The sequence below is a fragment of the Abramis brama genome, assembly GCF_963993115.1.
Source record: "Abramis brama genome assembly, chromosome: 9".
NCBI classification, from domain to species: Eukaryota; Metazoa; Chordata; class Actinopteri; order Cypriniformes; family Leuciscidae; genus Abramis; species Abramis brama.
The window spans coordinates 39,298,656-39,323,856 of NC_139971.1; the positions used below are offsets into that span (position 1 = coordinate 39,298,656).

The window sequence follows — 25,201 nt, forward strand, 5'->3', positions numbered from 1 at the left end:
TACGTTCACGCATGCTTTCAAATGGAGTATACTTTAAAAAGGCTACGTGTTCGAATGTGCGCATACGCTAGCGTACGGGTAAAAAACTAAACAAAATAGGCTATACTTTGGGCTTTAGAGCTTAAAAAGACATGTTTCTTAGCCCATGGGTTGTTCATTTTTCTCTCCACCTGATAACAATGACACACAAATGTAAGAGAAAACAAATAGACCAATCAGCCATGTTTGCAGAAGACAATGCCGGCACCACCTTAAAAAAACCTACAAGAACTTAAATGACAATATGCAAATCCTTCAGACAATCCAGGCCTATACTCTCAGCTGGGTTTGTCTATTCAAAACCATTGACATTTCAATAACCAGCAGACTGAAAAAGTCAGTGTATGCAAGTTTAAGAAACTTTACTGGTTAGTTGATGGAAAAAGAACTTATGAATTCCCAAGAACTCCAGCTATTCCTCCACACACAGATATATTGCTACTTTACAGGGCAAGTTACTGAAAACTGGAGTTTAGCCTAACACCTGGATGCATTTATTTAAGATTTACAACGGCATTCAACTCCTCACAAAAATACATTTTGTCTTAAGTTATTACCTGAAAGAAGAATCTGCTCCAAGCTTGAGTCTATTTTTGTGTGAACGGCAGCAGTGACTGATGTCCACGTTTGTCCATAAAGAAGCCCCTCACTGTTCTTTGCTTCACATACCATGAGAACTGAATTTGGCCAATATGACTGTTATCAGATACATTCATGTGATTGAATTAGCCTCAAAGAGGAAGGACTAAAATAAAACCTCAAAATTCCAGGCACGACAGTCTGGTTCTCTAATTTCATACGGTTTAATGTGGTGGTATGGCGTGTGCACTGGTGAAGCCATCTGACTTCCCCTGAAACATATGCTGATTTTTAGTTATACTGCTACACATCTGTGCATGACCTGCAGTGGAGTCAATAATATTCATAAAGCACTTAAACAAAGGGATAGTTCAACCAAAAATTTTAATTCTGCCCTGAACATATTAAGACAAATTTGTATGACTTACTTAATCCTTACTTAAAGCGGAATGCACATAGCCAGATCTTGAGACTGACAGCAGAAGGTCTGGACTCCAACACAGCTTTCATTGGCCAAGGAAGGACCAAGCAAGAAGGACTTCAGACCGAAAGCAACCAATCACAGCATCATGTTTAGGGGCGGGAAAATGTAAAGACGATGTCCCCATAAAAAAGCCAAACGGCGTGCACTTAACTTAGGAACGTTGTACAAGTTTACTGCTGCAATGGTGATGTGAACTTCACATTCTTTTAAAAATCTATTGTTTAGTTCATCCAGATAAGCGCTCATTGTCACACTGCAGGGCTCCAGACTGCGACCATTTTTCCTGCCGGTGCGACCAAATATTTATTTAGGTTGCGCTCGCGTGCCCACAATGTTGCCGAGCAGCGAATGCAAACAAAATGAAAGCGGAACGACAATGCGCTACTCATTTATGCTTCACGGACCGTTTATTAGTTCGGACCAATAACAGCGCAGCGCCCCGAACTTGCCAGTTGCGGGCCGATCTCGATCACGCGACACTGTTACTAGGAGATCCAGTGAAGAAATCCATTGAATTCGCCTCAGAATTAATAACATCATCGCTGCGAGATCCAGTGAGAAACATTCCGATTCGGCGCAGAGTTCTCTGTTATGAACCATAGATATCAGATCAAACAGCGCTGACGTGGAAACTAGAGATGCACCGATTGATCGGCTGGTGACTGAAATTGGCCGATTTTCACGTGATCGGCCATGATCGGCGACCGGCCGGTTGGTCTGACATATGCCGATTTTATGCCGGTCAAATGCACCCGGGCGCCGCATGATTAACATTGCGCAATATCAGCATCACACGTGCAAACGGAACGCAATAGGAAACCTTGTGAATTACGGCCGTTTCACACCGCAAGTTTTCGGGTTTCGCCGCTGAGTCTATTTTTGCTGCTGCTCACGCTCAATTAAAGTGAAAGCACACTTTTGATGGACAAAATAAGTATTATTTCACACAAAAAGTGCCCAAAATGCACAGAATTTGCATGTCTAGTGTGTTTTAACAAGAACTGGAATAGGCTATGTCAGAAAAGGTGTTTTATAAAAATGGTGTTTTATAAAAAAAAAATTAAAAAGTGAGTAAACTAGTCTAGAATATACAGTATAAGCTTTCTTTTAGTTTAATTTTAATTAACTTTTAATTTCCCACACCAGGAGTCATTTATATAGTTCCATTTTATAGCAATTATCTGTTAATAAAAATAAAATAAATATTTGTGTGTGCTGTAAAGTGGTTAGAAAAAATTAAATTGTAATCGGTTAAAATCGGTATCGGCAGGTCAAACTCAATGAAAAATCGGAATCGGCCAAGAAAATTGTAATCGGTGCATCTCTAGTGGAAACCAGGAGAAACACTTATAGATAGGGCTGGATGATTAATCGAAAAGTAATCGAAACCGAAATTCAGAGCCTATAACCGACATAATTTTACCAAGTCGGTTATTTCGGTTTTTTAATCCTATTAATATTTCCGCCCACTGTGTGTTAATGTACTTTCCCCTTAAAACATATTACCGCGTGTGTAGTCACGTGACTCCGCCCCGTCCCTTAGCTCTGAACGCGCGTCTATTTCGCTTCAAACTCGCTTTGGACGCGCGAATGGATTCAAAATGTTTAAGCGTAGAACTAGACGCGAATTTGAATGTGTGTGTGTGTGTGTGTGTGTGTGTGTCAGAGAGAGAGAGAGAGGCACGGACGCGATCTAACAGTGGAAACATAAAAACATCATTCGTCATTATAACATCAACGTCAATTTGTTCATACAGGACATCATTAAAACTGCAAAGTGTTTAGCCTACTTATATTTGTGTAAAACATAGTGCTTTTGTCAAACTGTAAACTCTTGTCAAACTGTAACATACAACTGTCACCCAATCAAAATCACACACACACACTGTGTACATTTTTTTTATAAAAATATAAAATGATCTCATCTTTTGGACATTCATCATATTGCATTGGTTTTCATTTCTTGTCCTAAAACAGAGCACTAATCTTTTTATTTTTAAGTAACACATTCTACATTGATTAAAAAATAAAATCAAATGTGTTTTTAATTATAGTATTATTTTATACAGAAATAAATTATTTATAATTCAGATGAGAAGTTAAAGTTAATTTAAATTTTAAGGAAACAAATATATTGATCTGAAATATAGCTAATTAATTTTAAATTCATTCAGGTTACCAAACATATCTCAAGGTCTTTTGAATAAAGGGTGGCAGTCTTTCATTATCAACTGTTGTTGTGGATTATATACTGGAGAAGTATTTGTTCTCCATTTGAGTGAGATGTTTTTATGTGGCTAATTGAGCAAAGTGCTTCCATATATTTTATTACTAGTAGTATTAGTTCAAGAATAAAATAAAGATATCGGATTGATATCGGTATCGGCAAATAGCCAAAGCTGAGGTATCGGTATCGTATCGGAAGTGAAAAGTGTTATCGGGACATCCCTAAATCTTTCATTAGAAAAAATAACCGTGAACGTATTTACAGTATAAGCCTTGCCAGTGACATAGGAATTTTTTTTTTTTTTAAATAATCATTCAATAATCGTAATCGAGGTAACTTGTTTGATTAATTGCGATTATGATTTTAGCCAAAATCGTCCAGCCCTACTTATAGAAGGCTTTCAGTCCACAAATCAGCAACGTTCACCATGGATTTAGGCTAATGTAGGTAATGTAATAACTCTGACTATAACTATGGTATTGTGACAGAAATAGTCTAACACTTACAGTACAAGTAGCCTACTACACATATTTTTCCAGCACTTCAAAACTATAATATCATATATAAATGTTATTTTTAATGTGATGACCAACACATTTTTTGTTCATCCTTCAAAGATTGTCCTAAAACTAAAAATTTTAAGATGTAGGAAAACATAGGAAAATAAAAAAATAAAAATACCATTATTAACAGTAGGATGCTTATTGGCTATTTTCACTCCCTAATATACATTTTTTCACTCGTTTTGCTTTTTAATTAATATTAAGACATTATGAATGATAATAATTAAAGTTAATTTCATCTACACCCTAAATTTCATCTACACCCTAATTTATTGTCAGCCCCAGTGCTACCAGATGTTTTCTGTAGAACTCAGTGGCTCCGGTGCTGCTGCCGTCAAATGTTAGTCTGGAGCCCTGTGAACTTAAAATAAAACTGCACACTGTAGTATCTGTACATTAAGTCTATTTATTATTAAAGCATTTGTCAGTATTACAGTTATTTTGGGGGAAATTTGAATAATTGCATTGCAAGCTGATTTAAGGTGTGCCCCTAAAATTTTCAGTCAGGGGCTACAGCGCTCCTAGTAAAAAAAGTTAGTCTGGAGCCCTGCACAGGCTTTCTTTTTTCCATAAGGGGGTTTGGCATCATGACGGCTTTGTATCCAAGTGGACTGCTAAAGAACGTGACACATACATTTTCTGGAAATCCAGGAGATTTCAACCAATCAGATGACGACTTCGAAACTCCCAATGTTTTTCCATTTCGTGTGCCATATGCATCGGACGTTCAGCCAACGGCCTGTGGGAATTTGCATACAATTTACCCTATAAAGCAGGGATAGGCAACGTCGGTTCTGGAGTGCCGCTGTCCTAAAGAGTTTAGCACCAACCCTGATAATAAAAAAACCTCACCTGTAGCCTGTCACCTGTGCCTTAGTAATCCTGAAGACATTGATTAGCTTGTTCAGGTGTGTTTGATTAAGGTTGGAGCTAAACTCTGCAGGATAGCGGCACTCCAGGACCAACTTTGCCCATCCCTGCTATAAAGCCTACTTGTTTCATATTTGAAACATTCATTTCTAAGGTTTCTAAATTATCAAAACTTTGCAGAAAATCTCATTGTACTCAATCCACTACAACCTTTTGCCCTCTTATTGATAGTTCATAATTTTTTTGCAAGTAAAAGGCCTTTTAGTATAGTTTTAAAAATGCCCACCTTCAGGTCGTGGTGCACGTGTCTTTTTGCTGTGAAATCGTTACTGATTTTTATAAAGTAAACGTAATAATAACTTTTATACTAATTATTTTATACTTTAACTACATCAAACAAATCATGTTAAAATATGCCATGCCCTCCACAATCAACACAACAGATAAGCTTTGATCATAAACCTAAATATTTAAATATTATGTACTAAGACATATTGTTTGAGGATATTGAGTGATATTCTTATACAGTTATAAAAATCTCATTGGTTTACATTACAAGCTATAAAAATTTCATCTAGCCTACTTTTTTGCCATATCAATAACAACGGTTACTGCACCAAATTGCATATTTTGATGTTTTTCCTCAGAGTGTGAGCTCCATATTCTCGCTCTATCATACTATATGAACCATAAAAAACATGATGTATCAAATATGATACAAAACATAAATCACATGCGCTTTTTTGTTAGATTTTGTCAACAGTTTCCAAAACATATATGGTGAAAGTGACTGAAGCTGTTACTCTACAACTTGTGTATTCCACAAAAGTCAGTCAGTCAGTCAATCATACAGGCTTGTAACAAGAATTAGTGAGTAAATAATGATAGAAAATCAATTCTAGCTGAACTATTCCTATAATCCAATAGTGACACATAAACCACCTGTTGTTATTAGGATTATGAAAATACATTTCAAATGGTTTTCTGCCATAATCAAATTACATCTACCCAAATAATACCCAAATCTATTACAAGTGCTAAATACCAAACTTAAAACTCACACCAAACCGCTTTTTTATTCACTAACAAACTGCAAAGCAACATTCGTACACTGAGATGTACTGGCCTTTTCAGTTGGGTTCTTCAAGCATGTGCTGAAACTTTACCAGTAAGCAACAATCTGCCCTCACCAACAACCAACATTCATTTTAAGAAGCTTCAAGACACATTAACTTTCTTTAAGAACAAGGGCACCATTGTGTGAAAAGTGTAGTCTTACTATTGTTGAATGGCCTTAGTCCAGGTGAGTGAAAACTACATAGTGCTGACGCATGCGCGCTGACTGATCAGGAAGGACTAAAGCGTTTATATTCGCTAACGTTTTTTCACTTAATGAAAATACAGTACAGTGATCCCAAATCCTGCATAATGACCAGTGCTTGCTTCATAAAAACCACCACTGCCCACTATATGCTCGTGTACACAATAAAGAAACATGACAAAATCTGAAAGCTGTCCAACGGCTCCCGAGTTTTACTCGCCACTTCGCATTGTTGATTTAAACCTGATCGTTAAAACTAATTATCCCCGGTAAACGTCTCTTACCTTATCCGACCCGGGAACGCGTGAGGGGAAAACTTCCCTAAATTTCCCTAAGGATACATGTGTAGTCCGTAAAACGTTTCAGAAATCCTGTGGATATTGTCGCTCCAGCGCCGTTCGCCAACGAGGAATTCTTCTTGGCTCCCACATTCGTTATTCCTCTTCCTCCCAGCCAACCGAAACCACGACGCCCGGCTGCTACTCGCGCACACACATATGACACTGCGCATGCGCGGGGCTGCATTCACAAGTGTCTGTCTGTAGTAACATAATGAAAGAGAGCGAATTCCGCAATGTAACGTGAACAGCGGTCTGTAATATAGCATATAGTTTAATTCACAACAGTACAAACAATAAACACAACATGAATGCACTGTCTAAATACAAATAAAATAACTAAAAACATATCACATTAACCACGACACATTCATTCTGGCTTTCTTATTTATATTTATTTATTTGTTATTAAATCAAATAAAACAAGGACTGTCTGGAAATGAGTGAAATTGGGGTTTAAGCTTAAATATATTATTTCCCTTTAAAAAAAAAAAATCAATAATGTAGGCTACATTTTCCTTTCCATTTCCATATCATGCTCATTAGCCTATCTGTCACATGGTTAACATGTTTAGAAGGCACTTGCATTAAAACAGTTAATACTACAGCACAAAGTGACTGAATGGGGAAACCAACATATAAAGGCAACGTAATTTGGATGTGTAAATGACACTTTGATTGTGTTGTACTATAGCCTACAGCGGCACAATGATGATGAATGACTGCATCCTGACGTCAGACTGCACTGCAGTGTCATATCTTTTCGGGTTTTTCGAAAGCATTTTTGCAAAACAGATGATACGTGCAACAGAAGCAGATTTTCGGTTGTAAAGACAATCCTTTTTTGGAGGGCTCCATAGTATGACACACATTTAGATACCACGTCTATCTACAGTATACGTTAAACTTAACTGAGGTACATTTTTCGTGTAGTGTATAGCACACCCTTGTGGTCACTCAACACCGTCTTCTGTTAATAATTCCTTCAATATTATAAATGTTCACTCTCTTGCAGAATCTTTTAAAACCAAGATGAAAATGTGTCGAGAAATGTTGCTAAACTACTTGTTATTAAGTGCAGCCAGCTTTATAACCAGCTGTTTTTTTGTGCTATAGGTTCATTTTATGTTTAATATTAGTTAACCATTCTGGTTATGACAACAAAAAGTGCCCTAATGCTTTGAAAAAAGAGACACTGCATTTGTGCAGTCTGACACAAAATAGTGAATGATTGAAAATCATTTCAAATGGAGAGTAGTGTTTAAAAGCCTTAAAATGCACCAAACTGATGTTTAAATTCCCATAAGCAAAAACATTTAAAGCGGCTCAGTGAATTTGCATGTCCATGAAAACACATGTGGAATGCCATCATTCGTCTACATAAAACAGGTTTTAAATGTCTTTAGATTAATTACAAAAATCAAAATATTGTCTTCATGCAGGTTGATGAGGTTGATCATATTCAAATGTAAATAGGAAAATTGCCAATGTATAAATTATAATGGTTGATATCTAGTATATTAAGCTTTTGCTTTATTAAAATCACTGTCTGGCTTCATGCAGGCTATTGAGAATCATGTATAAGTTTTCAATCCTCTGAAACTATGACATTTGTCCTATTCATCTTCTGCCATTAATCCTAACACCTTTTTGCTCTAGTGTAACCTGTTGTAGACCAAAGCGTGACGGGGAGAGGGCAGGTAAGTGATACTTAGCACAGACCTTCTGCACCACATCTTCTGTTCTCTATTCTGACAACGCAACCAACATCAGCTAAGTTAGTATGGCAAACTGAAAGTGTACTAGAGAACAGCAGGACCTTATGGCATGACTACAAGAAGCCAGAAAGAAAATCTGCCATTAATGTGATCCAGAATCTCACCAGGGGGCAGTATGACATAATGGAGCAAAACTGTTCTCTTTCAGTACATGTTGTGCAGGTCATTCAACTGAACTGCATTTCCACCTGAATATATGACAATAAAGATTATTAATTAATTATTAAATTATTATTATTTTATGTTTCCGGCTAATAAACCCCCATTTTCACAGACAAGGCTTAAGCTAGTCCCAGACTAAACTGCATGTCTCAACACCAGTAATGATTTTTCTAAGGCACATTTATAAATAATAATAATAATAATAAAAACCTACTTAAATGCCCTAATTTAACTAAGGCCTAATCCTGGCTTAATCTAAGCCATGTCTGTTATGATTTAATGTTTTATGGGGACTTTCCATAGACATAATGATTTTTATACTGTACAAACTACATATTCTATCGCCCTGCAGCCTGCACTAACCCTACCCTATACCCATCACAGAAAACTTTCTGCATTTTTACATTTTCAAAAAACATCACTTAGTATGATTTATAAGCTGTTTTCCTCATGAAAATGTCCCCACAAGGACAAAAATGTATTGCCATCTTTGTGGGGACATTTTGTCTCACACACACACACTTTTATTATGTAAAAAATATATATTTTATATTAATGTTATAGGCCTATATAATTATAGAATTGACAATTTAATTGCATATTATATTATATTATATTATATTATATTATATTATATCTGGTCCTAATAGGTCACATCCACTTTGCATACACTATAAACTCAATTTCCCAGAATGCCCTACTGTCCTCCACCCCCAGTCCAGCCGGTGTATTTGGATACAAAGTCAGCCTCAGGAGCTGACAGCTCGGTCCATGGAATAGATCGTCTTTCTCACAGATAAAGGAAACGGGGGTAGAAACGATTCGATTGAGATGGACGACAGGACGACTATCTGACCCAGCTGGGAGAAATATTACAAGAGCATCCTTCAGTGGAATTCGATGATGTGTACAACATATGGGAATATTTCAGCATTATGATACGCCCATGCGACGAGCTGTGTGGATGTTGTGATGTACAGTGAACGATCCCAGCAACCATAAACACATCTGAATTCAGAAAACTGGTTGTTGGGCTGGAAGGACGTATGGATAGCCTACTTTCTCACTGATCTCTGGATTACAAGAAATATCGTTGCAGAATATAGAAAGGAACTAGGTGGCTATCATCATCATCATCATCATCATTATTATTATTATTATTATAAAGATGGTGGACGCATTTTGTGCTGGCTTTTATTTGGGCAACATAAACACATTATTGAGAATTTCGTCGCCTAATCGCTACGACCTGGATAAAAGTAACCTTTATGCAAGCCATTCGCATCACTCTCATTCTTCATAGAATGATCTCAATATCGCTATATCATAATAATCCAATATCAAGCCGAAGTTCCGCCTAAGCTTATCATACATTTCTATTTATAGACGCAAATGACTTTTGGATCTTTATGGATCAACTGCTCGATGACAATAAAATGTCTACTGTTAAAATGACAATCATGGAACATGAGGACTTGAAATAAGAACTTGCGCTTCCAGTCGCTTTTTTTATGACTTTAATTAAATTGCAAACAGTAGACGTGTAGTAGCCTAGCTATAGTAGGCTAACGTTTATTGATTAAATATTAATACGCCTTTCCAAATATGCTAAACGCTAAATGGGTAGAAAATATTATGTATGTCGACTAAATCTAATGACAACCACTGCTCTGCCATCTCTCTGTTGTGATTCTCATCTTAAAATGGACGCGCGCTTTCCTTGACGGCAATTTAGAGACTTGAACTGACTAACAGAGTTCGCGATGTACCGGATTTACACAAAACAAGAGAAACGTGAAGTGAATATTACGAATGTGCAAATAATTGTGGATGTTTTGAGATCGCGAGCTGACGCATCCCTATGAGCCTATCAGAGCTGAATGTCTGAAGATGCCTTAAGTTTGCGCATGCATGTGTTTAAGGCTATGAATATTCATTAACGTCCATTGCTAAGAGCAACATCGATGTACATTTACAAATATGAGAGTTTTACATGGATCGGATTTACATAGATTAGGGGTTATGACAACATTCCAGAGATTTAACCCCTAGGTTACTAGATCCTGATATGTGGTGTAGGTCAAATTATCAGAAGACCCATCTAGTTCCTGTTTTATCCTGTATTCGCTAATATTCTTTTAGTTAAGGATTCTGCTGTTACAAGGAGAAATCAAGCAAGGCCTTCAATGATTATTCTAATGGAAAAGCCCAATGCTGCTCAAGCAACCAAAAAGAAAACCTATTCCTATGTCTTGATGGACTGGACATTCTCATCTAATCTCATGGACTTCATGGATCTCATGTTTCTCTAGAAAAAACGTGTATTGTAATGCAAAACTCTTATTCAGAATCCTTGTCTTAGTCATATTAGAGCTGTAAGCATACACTGACTGACTACAATGGCTCTATAAATGTTAACACACACACAAAGTTTGCTGTGGACAATCCAAGCAACCGGTGAGGACAGTGAAGGGGCAGCCCAGCAGAAGCTTTACTCATTGATTTCTTCCCTCATCAACCAGGCCTGCACTCAGTAGATGGGCTCTGCATGGATATTGTGCGCAAGTTGACAGAGGGCCTCCTCCAGCTTTTGAGACCTCATCGCTGACCTGTGCACTCAGTGATGGACCCATATACAAGACTGAGTGGAGTAGGAGCTGGAGGTGGTGGCAGTGCTGCCCCACTACCTTGCACCAACATTGGAGGTTCCTGTGTTCCCCCTGTCCTCCCAGAAAATACAAATTCAACACCCTGCCTGACACACAACAGCAGCAGCAGCCAGAACTCCTCTACTCGTCTTTCCTCTGTGGGATCCCCAGATTCCCATCTTCCCCATCATCATGATGGCATTAACACTTACTGGACTGCTGTCTTTGATTATGAGGCCACAGCGGACGAGGAGCTGACCTTGCGACGCGGTGACCTATTGGAGGTGCTCTCCAAGGACTCCAAAGTGTCTGGAGATGAGGGCTGGTGGACTGGAAAGATCCAAGACAAGGTGGGCATATTCCCTAGTAATTACGTGACCCGACGGGACGCCAGCTATCCAGCATTGCCTCCGGGAGGTCTGGTCGGTGGGGAGTCGCCACTGGATATTGATTTCTCAGAGCTGTGCTTGGAGGAAGTGATCGGCGCCGGCGGATTTGGAAAGGTGTATAGGGGTGTGTGGCAAGATGAGGAAGTGGCTGTTAAAGCGGCTCGTCAGGACCCAGATGAGGACATCAGTGCCACGGCAGAGAACGTGAGGCAGGAGGCCAGACTCTTCTGGATGCTCCGACACCGCAACATCATCGCTCTCCGAGGTGTTTGCCTGCAAGAGCCCAATCTTTGCCTGGTTATGGAATATGCCCGTGGTGGAGCACTTAACCGGGCACTTGCTGGGAAAAAGGTGCCTCCTCGGGTACTGGTGAATTGGGCAGTGCAGATTGCGACTGGAATGGACTACTTGCACAACCAAACTTTTGTGCCAATCATCCATCGAGACCTCAAATCCAGTAACAGTGAGTCACGTTTCTTTATTGTTCACTTAAAATAAATGTGCTAAATTGTACCTTGTCATTGGGTCAGTACTCCGCAAAGGGGACAACTTTGCACCTTATCTACACCTAAAAGGTCCACATTATTACCTTCGTTATGTACCCCTACTATGAACCTTACAAAGGTACAAAGATGTCCCTTTGAGTGACAAGCAGTTGTACCCCTAAAGGTACACAATTTGCAAAAATAAAATTCTGAGTGTGTTCTGATGCACTCAACACCAACAATAAATCTGCAATGGGAATTGTATGAAAATCATAGGTTTGGCACTGGTGGAGTGAACAATAGGAATAGATGTTGTGTGTGGACTTCTTTTTTCCTATAGCTTCTTGTCGTTGCATTGCTTTCTCTTCTTAAGACGAACTGCTCTGCTCTGGAAAATACTGGGCTATTTTTGGTCCTTTGTGCTATTTGCAGCTAAGCGCAGTTGGAGTTGTTGTGGGCAGAAAGAAGAGAGTAGCTGAATGGATGAGTATGGATGCATTTTGGAAAATGAACGCTGCACACTAGATATACTAAGTGTTCGATTTCTGCAGTTTTTGCAGTAGCAGAGCTTGACAGACCCCTAAGAGAAGATTTAGTAAAGTCTGCTAATCCCTGTCAAATCCATGAAAACAGTCATCCCAGTGCTGCTCCCTCTCTCAGCAATGGGATGCTTGTTTACTGTGCCCCTGTAGACACAGGAGGGGTGAAAGCATTAGCTGTCAGAGTTTAGAGTTTCACTGCTTCTCATTATCCAGGGGCTCTGAGCTCAGGTATCCTCTTCAAACTGTAGGCGTACTTGGAGATTGGCACAGCTGCCGTGGCAACAGAGGCGGATTCCAAGCCCTCCAGCCTCTTCCCAGCTCCCCTCAATTGCACCCTAGACATCCCCCTCCCCCCATAGTACAGTCCCCGCTCAACAACACAGTACAGCGGGATTGTGTGTATGGTATAGTGTCCTCTTTAGTGCACCAATAATTGCATTCCTTTGCTAGTGTTGGTGTTGATCCCTGATTTAGTACCCCTCATAACTGGTGTGTAATTCAACTGGCTTTGTAATGCATCATATTAGAACACCGATACGAGGAGTCAGGACAAAAGACAAAGACTTTTACATTTGCATACCAAAAGTACTGTAATAGCTGCCTCTCCCTCATGTTGCCTGGAGGGCTAATTTGAACATACTTGGTTCGCTGGTTGTCAGTACATCTGAATAACTAGGATAATCTGATTACTGTGACCTCCTTTAAACTGATGTCACTCTGTGTTTGTGAGTTGATAGGCTGGAGTCATTGGTCAGTTCATGTCGTTAACTGAGCTCACTCTGGACTTAAGTTACCGTTGTTACAGAATGGCCCACACTCTGGGAAAACAAAAGAGAAATGGGGATCAATTGGATGGGTGACTCAGCTGAGAGTAACGCTAAACCCCCGATCACCTTCCCTTGACACACTCCTCAGGCATGTCTTTCCTGGAACACAGGAATGGCTAATGGCCACTGTCTAGTGCAATCAAATAGTCGTGGCACACATTTTTCCACTCTTAATGAAGCCAATCAATATCCCTACACTCAACTTCAATATTATGTTAAAGGCTGTGGTAGACCGATATATTAGTCAGACATGTTAATAAGATTATATTTGACAATTTTGAGATTATCAGCATCAGCCAGTAGCTGGTCATTCCACAGTGTCACTTTAAAAAGCTGCTAGTTCATGGATTTTATGCATTTGGATTCTCAAATTATAGCAAATCTTATTTGTCATCATTAAAGGTTACTCAGCTGCTGCCTTGGCTTTTGGCTTGCTTAGTTGGGGACATTTAATATTCAAGAATATTATTGATCTGCCTTACTTAAGGTGGACGATGATGCAATTTCCTTCTAGAAACAAACTTTGTTGTATTATTTTCACACTGAAGTTATCACGCTGAAGCTGCTTTGATACAATCTGTATTGTAAAAAGCGCTATATAAATAAAGGTGACTTGACTTTACTTGACTAGTAAACCATGCCTCTTCAATGACAGGACACGTTTACATACTCAACCGTGGACGTAAAAGTGCAGTCCTGTATTTTTATGACCTTAACACATCCCTTAACAACAGTCTTATGTACATATGCACACTTAAAATGTATACAGACTACTAGGTTTGTGGTTGTTTTGGACTTCTGATTATCTGTTTTGAAATATTCACCTCAGTGAGGCTGGGCCCTTTTTCTACTCTGATTACAGTTCAGTTATTGGCCATGTGATGTCTATACCATCTTAGCAGGTGAATTGCTTGTAAAGGTGTAAATGAAGACTTGTCAAATAGTGTTTTACAAGCAGTTGTAGAGAAAATTAATCAGGGAGATGTGTCCGAGAATGACTGAGAACACAGCAACATAGCAACAATGACCCCTTTATAGCACGCCCAAGACAGAGACGGCTCGACAATGACAGGAGTCACTCGCCTGGCTAGAGAAGGGGAGGGTGGATATGAGAAAATGAGCGTCTGGACCATGCACTAGAGTTCATATTGATACAGGGGACAGGGGGAAAGACTAAGGGATGTGTATGAATACATGTGTGGTTATATGTTTGTATGTCCTGGAAAAGCCCCAGGGTCTGAACTCACACAAGGTCAGTGGCAGGTTATAAGCACCGGGGTCAGCGGGGTATGGGGTTGAGCGACTCGTTTGTCACAATTGACAGATGAATGGCTGTAGTTCTAATTTTCCTGTTGCTCAATTTGTAGAGCATTGCACAAGGTCATGGGTTTAATTCCTAGAGAACCCACATAAAAAATATAAAATTTTAAGTCTCTTAAATGTATAGCCTAAATGCACTTGCACATGACATTACATCACAAACTATGTACTTACTGTGTCTACCTGTGACTAAAATGTGTTATATTGGTATTTTAGTTTGTTAAAAGCAGTGTTGGGGAAAGTTACTTTTAAAAGTAATGCATTACAATATTGCGTTATATTAAAAAAAAAAAAAAAAAGTTAAGTTACTTTTTCTCGCCTGTGCTGGGCTTGCTTGCAAAAAAATGTTTTGGCAAATGTAAAGGCCCTTTCTCACCAAAAAATGAAACGAATAATCCTCAGACTGAAGGGAATGCAAATTAACGCCTGTACATTAGAGGGCGCAGCTCAAACAAACCTTTCACTTTTTACTGTTTTTGCTACCTCTCTCACACAGACTCAGTATTCAGAAGTTTAGCTTTTCAGGCTACAAAGCACTTTTACAAAAGAGGCTTGACAGTTTCACAACGCCACTCTCCTGCCTTTACGACAACAACCTGCATTCATGCGACACAAATGTCACCCACAATTTTAGGATTCCATTAATAAGTAATAGGATACATTCCTTTCCCACCGATTGGAATGAGTCAGACGGGATGGTGGTAAAAGTGGGGCCATGGACTTTTTGCATTGTTTGCACTCTGGTTAGTGACCATGAGTCATTTTTCCGGCCCTTTATGTGTTAAACGTTATACACCAATACCATTTTTAGAGGCCTTAGGGACAGATTTACTAACAGCTTGCTCCAGTGCAAACCCTCTTTTGGCGTTAAAAAACTACTGTCAGTATTTACTAAAGACACACAGTGAAAAATTAACGCTGTGTTCTTTAATTTGCGTGTCGTCAGTAGATCACTCACAGAACTTTCCACTCCCATCGGTGCTTTTATGGAATTGCACTCTCACGCTCATCTGCCCTGTTTAGAAAATCTGGCCCATAGTTTGAGAAGTGAGACCTGTATTTATTTATAGTAAAGCCATCATTTTCCTATGTGTCCTCACTCTCAAGTAATGTTGACAAGTCTGTAAATCATTTTTCTGTTTTATTGAAATGTCCAATGAAGCAATTCAGCCCAGTTAATTGAATTTCCAAGCATTACTTGAGAGACAGGACATTCTAGGAAAGTGTGCTTGATACATTAACTCCTCGTCTCTGTCTCTGCAAGCACTCACTTGCACTCCGCGCTCCATAGCAGCTCTATGCAGGCGTGAATATTGGTAATGAATTTATGTCATACACGTTGTTAATTGTGAAGTATGTCCAATCTGCTGTTCGGCTTCTGGTGTTTCTGTTTGCAACAAACATTGCACTTACACTGCATGGAAGAAAACCATGACCTTCAATTATCCGTGTTACTTGAATGTGCATCACAATCAGAGCCGGACAGTAACGGAGTACATTTACTTGAGTACAGTACTTAAGTACAATTTTGAGGGATCTGTACTTTACTCGAGTATCATTTTTGGGGAGTACTCATGACTTTACTCAAGTACATTTGAGAGGCAAATATTGTACTCTTTACTCCACTACATTTCTATCCATAACTGTGAGTACCCGTTACTTCTTCTAAAAAAAAAAAAAAAGGAAAAAAGAAACATCTCGGAAACCCTCAATTTGTTGTTTCTCTCTCAAATGTGATTGGATTGTGCAGGCGCCACTGATTGGGACAGCCTATCAGCAATCACCTTCAGCTTTCCGCCAAAGTCAACTCCATGGTCAGATTTAGATAAGAGACGAAACCATGGGTGAAACAATGGATGAAGACGCAGCAGGTCCATCCCGGGAGCGATATTTTTTTTTCCAGGATGGTAGGGGAAGACTCATGAATATTCATTAGGGAAGTCATCCCTGATTGGTCTTAACCCCAGTGACAGGTAGGTTTAGGGGCGGGGTTAGGGAGGTCATAAGACCCCCAGTGATGGGTAGGTTTAGGGGTAGGTCATCAGACCAATCAGGGATGACTTCCCTAATGAATATTCATGAGTCTTCCCCTACCATCCTGGGAATGTGCCAACCCGTGGCCCCACCTCGCCAGACTATTTACATTTTCTGAACAAGTTAATGATAGTTTTCGCTTCAAGTGTTTGCTGTGTTTACCAATGTAAGCACTGTGGCAGTAGTAATGCAATATTTAGAAAATGTACTCTTGTACTCTTGATACTCAAGTACTTTTAAAAACAAGTACTTTAGTACTTTTACTTAAGTAGACATCTGACTGTAGTACTTTTACTTGTACTTGAGTAAAATTTAGCAAGGGGTATCTGTACTTTTACTCAAGTAATGTAGCTGTGTACTCTGTCCGCCTCTGATCACAATACAGAGGAAAAGATCTGACGCTACTTCCGTTAAATAGTGACTTTAAACAGTGTGATATATAGAGAAGCTCTAAGGGATGCCATGCACGATTATGAATGTATATTTATATTGTTCACAGATAGTTTTGGGAAATAAATTAGATTATTTACGATTGATTTACTCTTTCATATAGGCTTTATGCAATAAAAGCAAGCTCCAGCGTTGACTGTGATGCTCTTTGGCTCATATTTAAAACATCTCTGTTTTGGTGGGAATTGGGGATCTGTAGTACAGGTGTGTTTAGAGGCTGTGTGTATTGGTTTTTTGTCTAGGCATGTGTGAGTGAGAGCGAGCAACTAGTGTAGGTCAGTGTCTTTCTTTGTTTAAACTTTGACACAGTTTAAATGCAAGCCAGATAGCAAATACACACAGTATCTGCCACAAAAATCAATAAAGAGACAATAAAAAGTAGGCCTGGCGGTCTTGGTTAATGAACTGAAGACCGTAGGCCTCATATGACTGAGTAAAACTGTTCTAGTTAATATATAACACATTTTTTGCAGGCATGAGAATTTCTTAGTTGTTTTCTATTTAAAGAGTAAGAGTCCAAGGTTTGGCTCAGAACTCACGTGACACACAGTAAAGAAGACACACAAAGTGCTTATCCACACCCAAACTGAGCATACACTATAATGCATCACACACAGACGTTTGCTACGGACTGCAGCATCACACAGTCAATTATCAAAGCAAGACCTGCCCAGTGCCCACACAGATAATAAACACACATTTACACATACAGAAGTGTCTACAGGTGTAATGGCACAGTAAACACAGACAGTACCACACATCTGTACCCACCAAGTGACAAAGCATAGAGCATGTCGTGGATATCGTGGGAAAGACACAGAGTGTATAGTGTTGTAGTCCACATACCCTTGCAATGCACACTGAACAATACATGCAAATGTGACAACACAGGCAGCCACTATACTGTAGCTCTGTACACTGAACGCACTGGCATGGCCGAGTGCCTCAGATCTTGGGCACAATGCCCATGGCTGGCCTGCTCTTCTACCATCTTACTGTGCCATAGAAGTCAGAGGAGTATTGTTGGATCACTGAAAGCAAGGCAGACGGTAGCAGGGAGCAATGCATGTCAGTGCAATACAAGGGGGAGCAAGGCAGAGCCTCCCTAGACTAGAACAGGTTGTATTAGAGTGTCCTGTAAACAGATCATTACACAGCAACCATGTTTTCATTAACCAGTCCCTTGAGGTGAGATGATTTATTATCTCATAGAATGTTGGGTGAATTCATCTTAAATTGTAGCTTGGGTGAGTTAAAGGGGTACTTCACCACTGGCAAAATGGGCTTTTAATAAAACTTGGCTGCTTATGCAGTAGAAAGGTGGATAAAAATGAAATTAGTGATACCTGACTTGAGAAAAAACTGAAAAAAGGCTTTTGTCTTCCCTGTTGCCAAATAGGAAGGAAAACTTCAGCACCCATAATGCACTGGGCATGTTGCCATCCAAGGCCACTCCCACCAGTCTGCTATGGATACGCTTACCAGTCAAATACCGCCTTGCTTTAGTATTTACTATTGATATGAAACAAATTCTCAGCTCTCACATTCTGTCAATTTAATTACGAAATTCAAACAATAAACACAGGTTTGGCGGTTGTAAATGTGTCACGACAGATCTCTGACGGATCTCAGTTCAAGCGGCACGTGAACCGATCATCTGTTACTCTTTACTACTAGTTAATAGTAAATAAACACAAATGAACAATAAGTAATTTGAAAGATACAGTTCAATTTACCGAAATGTAATAAAAATCGATCGATCAGTGTTTTTCAACCGTGGAAAGAGGTCCATAAAACAGCTGGAGAACAATATGTCACATAACGTTACATTTACCTCTGGAAAGCAATTTAATGACCATAGCACGTTATTTTGCTTAATATGATAACTATATTACATATTTATTATATTTGTATCTATATCATTAAAATATTATAACATTGTTATTATAAAAAACGCATTATATTTATGTTTACAGCATTAGGTGAGATTTTTTTGTTTTGTTTTTGTTTGGAGAAACATTTACATAACACATTAACATATCTACTGTACCTAATATTTTTATTCCAAAAGAATCGATATTGAATCAAGATCAGACTCAAATCACAAGAATTGAATTGAGTTGAAATTGTTTCAAGCAATAATAAAAACAGTAGCATACCAGTCATTGTACCATGAAAACATTGTGTTGTCACTAAACTTAATAAAATTCTGTTCAGTTACCAAATGTTTTGACAATCACAATACACTTATTGTGATCCAAGTTTTTTTTTTTAGTTTTTTTTTTTTTTTTACATCCCCCAATCCCAATCCACCCATTTTATGTTTTGTTACGTTATGTTATGTTACATTTTCACTGTTAACAAAGGCAAGGGCCTGCCATCTGATTGCACTTTAACCCCAAGGGGAAAATCCAGATCAAATCCCAGAAGGGAAAATCAAAACAAAATAAAGTTAAAACTTGTTTTGAACAATTTCTTTGTCATCTGCAGATTGATTTTAAGTAGGAAAAAATCCTGTTTTTTGTGTTTTTTAGGCCATATCGCCCAGCCCTAGTTTAATACAATGCTTTAATTATTAAAGAACAGCCATTGAAGAAGAAGTGTGCCTGGCAAGTGTGACAACACACCGATAAGCGGAGTAGCTCTGGCAGGCAGGTGTTTTGCTGACTGTCAGGTGCTGCTTGTGTCATGGAGTGTCTCTTTGCATGTGCCTCAGGTGACATTTACCTCAAAGAGGCCTGACAGCAGCACAGCTGACACAGAGAAAAGCTGGCTGTCCGCAGGTACATTTAACCCTGTGGGAGAGGGAGGCCATGACAACTACACAGCAACTGAAGAGAATGTCAGTAAAGTTTCAGATTATTTACTTGAAATAAACTATTGAAGATAAATTAAAGATGAATACTAGTGTTTGGAGAGGATTAAAGAGTGAAAAGGAATGACCCTGTTCTGGAGTTCTTTCGCTGTTCTCTCCTCCCTATTCAGGCAAATTTTCATGCAGTTCCTGGTTGATGGTTTGCATTCCAAATGTCCCTAAAAGAGGCTCAATGTATGTCTAGAGAACAAGGCCTTCATCAGTACAGCACAGGTTATAATAACACTGTTATCTATTGACATTACCGGCAGTCTATTGACATTCGAACAGAGTCGGGACAGAAATTTGACTCTAATCGAGAATGCGGAAACTCAAGGACTTTTAAAAAGCACAGACAACAAAGCAGCAGCATCTAATGTCTGAAAGTCACCATGCAGAAGATCATATGGGTACAAAGCCATAATAATATCTCTCCTGGAGGGCAACGTTGTGCCGTGCTGGAACTGATTAAAGCTCAGTGAGCCGTTGGTGTCGCTTCTGCAGCCAACCAAAGGTATCGGTGACACGAGGTCTTCCAATGTAAAATCAAGCGCACGCACGCTCTAGGACTGAAACCCTGTGCACATTTAAATTACTAGTTTCTTGCTTTCTAATGTGTCTGTTAACACTTTATTAGCGATGGGAATCGTGAAGAAGTCCAATTGCTCTGAATGAGTACTCTTTTTTTGAAGAAAAAGTACATACTTTTGAGTGTGTAGCAGAAGAGTAGACAAGCTTTGGGAAGTAAAATCACATAAAATTGTGTCTTTAACAGACGCATTGTCGCACATCTGCCATGTCTGTAGTTTTTAACACTTTTTTATTCGTGTAGCTCTGCACCAAATCCTCATCCAAAGCGCAATGGGTTGTGGGTAATATTAGCCATCAGAGTGTGAACGGATCCACACTTCGAAAATCTACTGGAAATAGTAGACAATCCGGGGACTTTTGGCAAACTCTTTTCAACATACAATGCTTTGAGACACACTTATTCTAATCTCACATACTATTTAGGATGGATAGTATGCGTGCACGTTGGGACGCCAAAATTCACTCATTTGAGTCATTTGTTCAGGAATCAGACTAAATTAGTTGCTCTGTATGTTTTTGATTCACAAAATGAACTGACTCTTTAGAATCAAGAGTTTGGGAACCAGTGTCACACTTATGGTTATAATCGTCCAACACGGTTGAAGCAGAATAAGCAGTGCAAAGTCTTTAATGAACACAAAGAACACCAAGGAGAATCGTACACTTGCCACACATTAAACAAAGGCAACGACCAACAACCAACTGAGCTCAAACTCTGAGCTCTGGCACAAACAAGGGAACTAAACGAGACACAGGTGAAACTAATCAGTGACTAAAGAAACTAACAAGAAAATGAATAAAGCTAAACAGAAAGGAAACACAGGCACATAAACAAAAAGACAATGAAACCAAACAATCCTGACAATAACACGACACTGGTTGTGCTGTATGTTTTCGGTTCACACTAGAGATCATTCTCCACCCTGACTGTATTTACGATCTCGATATTTTTATGATTTGGCTTTGATCTGGGGCTTTTCCTGTCAGATCTTGTAGTCTTGTACTGTATTCTTGGCAAAATAACCACGTACAATACTGAAGCTACTGTGAAAGTGCACTTTAAACATGGCTTTATGAAATGAATGGGACATCGGTCTCATTACACGCTATAAAGCCCAGACAGACTGCCATATATAGCTCCTCTTCAGTCCTTCTTTCATATTTATATATTTCCACATCTCTCGCTCTCATTTTCTTTCTTTTGCTGCCTTTTTCTTATGCTGCTTGCTGTCTGAAATATCCACGTCACTCCCTGTGTTTAGCACTCCTACATATAAAGCACACAAAGCCACAGCACAAGAATACAAATACATACTTATGCAAACACACACACACACACACACACAGATGATATGCCCCATTTCCTCTTGCCCTTGCTTCATTCCTTTATTCTCCTTTCACCCATTCCCATCATCATCCCTCTCTCTTTCTCTTTCCCCCTTTAGTTGAGTGTAAGAATGGATGCCTCGGCAGGCGACAGCTGGAATCTGATTCATACGGGAATGGAGAGAGGTAGGCAGGGTGAGAGAGAGAGAGAGACAGAGAAAATGAGGGAGAGAGAGGGGGATGAGAGGGATTGTCTGTAGGGCACAGTGATAAAGAGGAAATGCATGCAGTCTCCCAGAGACTGCTGAGGATAGGGAGGAAAAGGGGGCCACACTCAATGATTGGTCCAAACAAGCCCCGCTCAGCTTAGTCATGCCTCCGCTGATTGGTCCACAGCCATGCTTGCCACCAGCGCTCTTAGTCAATAACCTTTTCAGTGAAATTCTGCTTTGATGGCTGTTTATGTCACTGTGCTGAAATCAACTAGATAAGAATAATATCTGTCCATACATACACTCTAAAAAATGCTGGGTTATTTCAACCCAATTTTGGGTCAAATATGGACAAACCCAAACCTTGGGTTAAACGTAACCCAACGGCTGGGTTTGTCCATATTTGACCCAAATTTGGGTTGAAACAACCCAGGAGACCTATTTTCAAAGCTGAATATAAAGACCTTCTGTATTAGGGTAGGTGATGTAGCTAAAAGTTAAATCGCAAAAAAAAATGTATGCATTTTTATGTTTGATGCCTTGATATTTGCTCTGAAATGGGGTAGAATATCATAAAAGCCATTGTAGCCACGCAGATTCAAATGCTTCTCACCAAGAACGATAACTATAGATAACGATAGATATAGTTCAAAAAATCATTCAACGAGTCGGTGTTTCCCGAAACAGCTTCGCACAGTAGTGTGGTTGGAACGACAGCTCTCGACCTGTAGTTAGAAGCAGAGTTCATTTGCATGACATGTGGACTTAATAAATCATTATCTTGAGCAAAATAAGCAAGCTTACATTCAGTTTCTGATATATTGCTCTCTCTATAGACGCAGGTCCAAAAATAGGAACCCCTAGGAAACACAAAGTGAAGGATTCGCACTGCTATGTCAGCATGTGAGTCTGTAAAAAATGTCTCTCTCAGCAGTGTAATGTAGTGTACTTGGGCGGAAGCAGCAGGTAGACTGAAGGGGAACAAGGGACCTGGTTCAGCCACAGTACCAGCTGTTCTTGCCTTCAGGGGACCGTTTCATTTCACGCTTCTGAACTATATATGGCACTGAGGAGAGAATCTGTGCCTTCAGATTAGGAGATATGGAAGAGGGGGCGACTCTCCTATTGAGTGAGACACAGACCTTTTCAGGGAGACAAAGCGGACAGCAGAGAGTGGGTGAAAGAATATGTTTCACAGACAGCTTGTCTCCTTCTTGAATTATAAGCCTGACAAATCAGGCAACGTTTAGGACCGTGACATGCCTGTGCCAGATATTACCATATTGTAAAATGCATATTTCCTGTCCTGGATGCTAGTAAAGTAATATAGTAAAAGTTATCAGCACAACAACTCAACCTCTTTATTGGTTAATAATAAATCAGTGACTGTTCAAATATTTTTATCAGCGTCTTGACTTTAAACTGCTGGATGATGTGCCGTTCTCATGGATCGACAGAGAGACAAATGGTCTAGTCTCCAATCGGATCATGAAGGGTCAAGGGTCAAATTGCTTGTTGTATTGACAAACAGTTAAACAAGGGTCGCAGTGTGACAGATGTGTGTGCCATGACATTAAACACACTGCACTTTATCATCATCAGGCTTGCAGATGGAGACATATATAAAGGAAATGCTAATTAGGTTGTATTTGATGTCAATTGGGGGCCAGATTGTACTTTGGAATGCTGGGATTGGCCAATCAGAATCAAGTTTTATATATATATATATATATATGAGATGTAAATAAAGTGTGAATAAAAATGTATTGAATGGGAGTTATGGTTGATGTCCTGTGCATATGATGGTTGGCTTGAGATTGTTTGATGTTAGACTGTTGCGAGTGGTAAAACCTGTGTGACTGTCCTCTCATATATCATCCCAACACATAAACACACACTTACATGTATGCTGTGAATGGCCGGCAATAGCCCTTAGTGACGAGCCACAACAGAACTTAATTGGAACAAACATGCACGTATATGCAGTGTACACACACACATTTACCATTGACACACCCTCGCTTGTTCAACCTCAAACATGTTCAACCAATGTGTTTTGTGCCTCTTTGTTCACTCCCATGAACACCCTCTCTCTCTCTCTCTCCTCGCATATATTCACACAATCCTATATATTCTTTCTCTGTGACGAGCACACACACACGTTCACCCCCTGATAACACTCCGGTGGAAGCCGTCCGTCCCTCAGCGTGTCATGGCCTGGAAGACCGCGACGTAACAATGACTTATTAACATTGTGAGCAGCCGTCTCCTATTCTCCTAATCGCTCCTCAAACCAGAGTCAGAAACACACACACACACACACACACACACAAACACATACATTTAGAGAGAGAGAGAGCTGGGTAAGATCTTAACAAAGTCATGCTTTACAAATTCACTAAGAAATATTACATTATTAACTAACATTAATCAACAATGAGCAATACATTTGCAGTATTTATTCATCTTTGTTAACATTAGTATCATTGTTAGCTCAGCTCCATTAAATTTATTGCATTAGTAAACATTAACTGAGTTTAATAAATTCTTTAGAAGTATTTTCATTGTTAGTTCTTGTTAGCTGATGTAAACTAATGATAGCAAACTGAACCTTATTTTAGTGTCTTGAGCTTTAGATAAATGACTTAAAAAATACGATTCTCAAATCACTGAAAAAGAAACGTTATCTGTCTTAATTAGTACTTTTGTGTTCAAAACAAATATCTGAACATTTTTAAAACAAAATAATTTACCTAAGAAGCAAAGCTGGCAAGAACTTATTTTTGAATATGTGTATTTTTGTTGTTGTTGTTCCTCTGACAGATATTTAATTTATTTTTTTTGGCTTGTCACTTGACTCACTGCTTTGCCTCGGCAGCTGTCAAACGTCTAAGAAGATATTTTAAGCAGAAAGCATGTCCTTGTTTGAACACATGAAATGTGTGAAGTACACAATGTTTCAGACAAAAAACAGAACATCTTTTGATAAGGAATGATAGTGTTCATTTTGTGGTAGCCTACTTTCATCTAATATTTCCGAATCTCATCGACTAGGGTATCTTTAATCTTGTGAAATAATTGTTTTCACTTTCAGATATTATATTATAATAATATATATTTACAAAGGCGCCAATCCAAACCACATGGCTGTGATCAGATGCT

General features: G+C 39.1%; 2 protein-coding genes across 4 annotated transcripts in view; one reads left to right on the top strand and one right to left on the bottom strand.

Moving 5' to 3' along the window:
* The window catches only part of sipa1l3 (signal-induced proliferation-associated 1 like 3), an 85,985-nt gene extending 79,422 nt beyond the window's left edge, over positions 1-6,563 (bottom strand). For all 3 annotated transcript variants that reach the window (XM_084123783.1, XM_084123784.1, XM_084123781.1), the window contains exon 1: positions 6,368-6,563. The gene's annotated coding sequence lies outside the window, so the exon portion shown is untranslated. The remainder of the gene's footprint in view (positions 1-6,367) is intronic.
* A 2,532-nt stretch (positions 6,564-9,095) lies between these two features.
* The window catches only part of map3k10 (mitogen-activated protein kinase kinase kinase 10), a 33,474-nt gene continuing 17,368 nt past the window's right edge, over positions 9,096-25,201 (top strand). Inside the window, exon 1 of the mRNA XM_084123599.1 lies at positions 9,096-11,861. Coding sequence (XP_083979725.1) covers positions 10,985-11,861 — 877 coding nt within the window. The 5' untranslated portion in view covers positions 9,096-10,984. The remainder of the gene's footprint in view (positions 11,862-25,201) is intronic.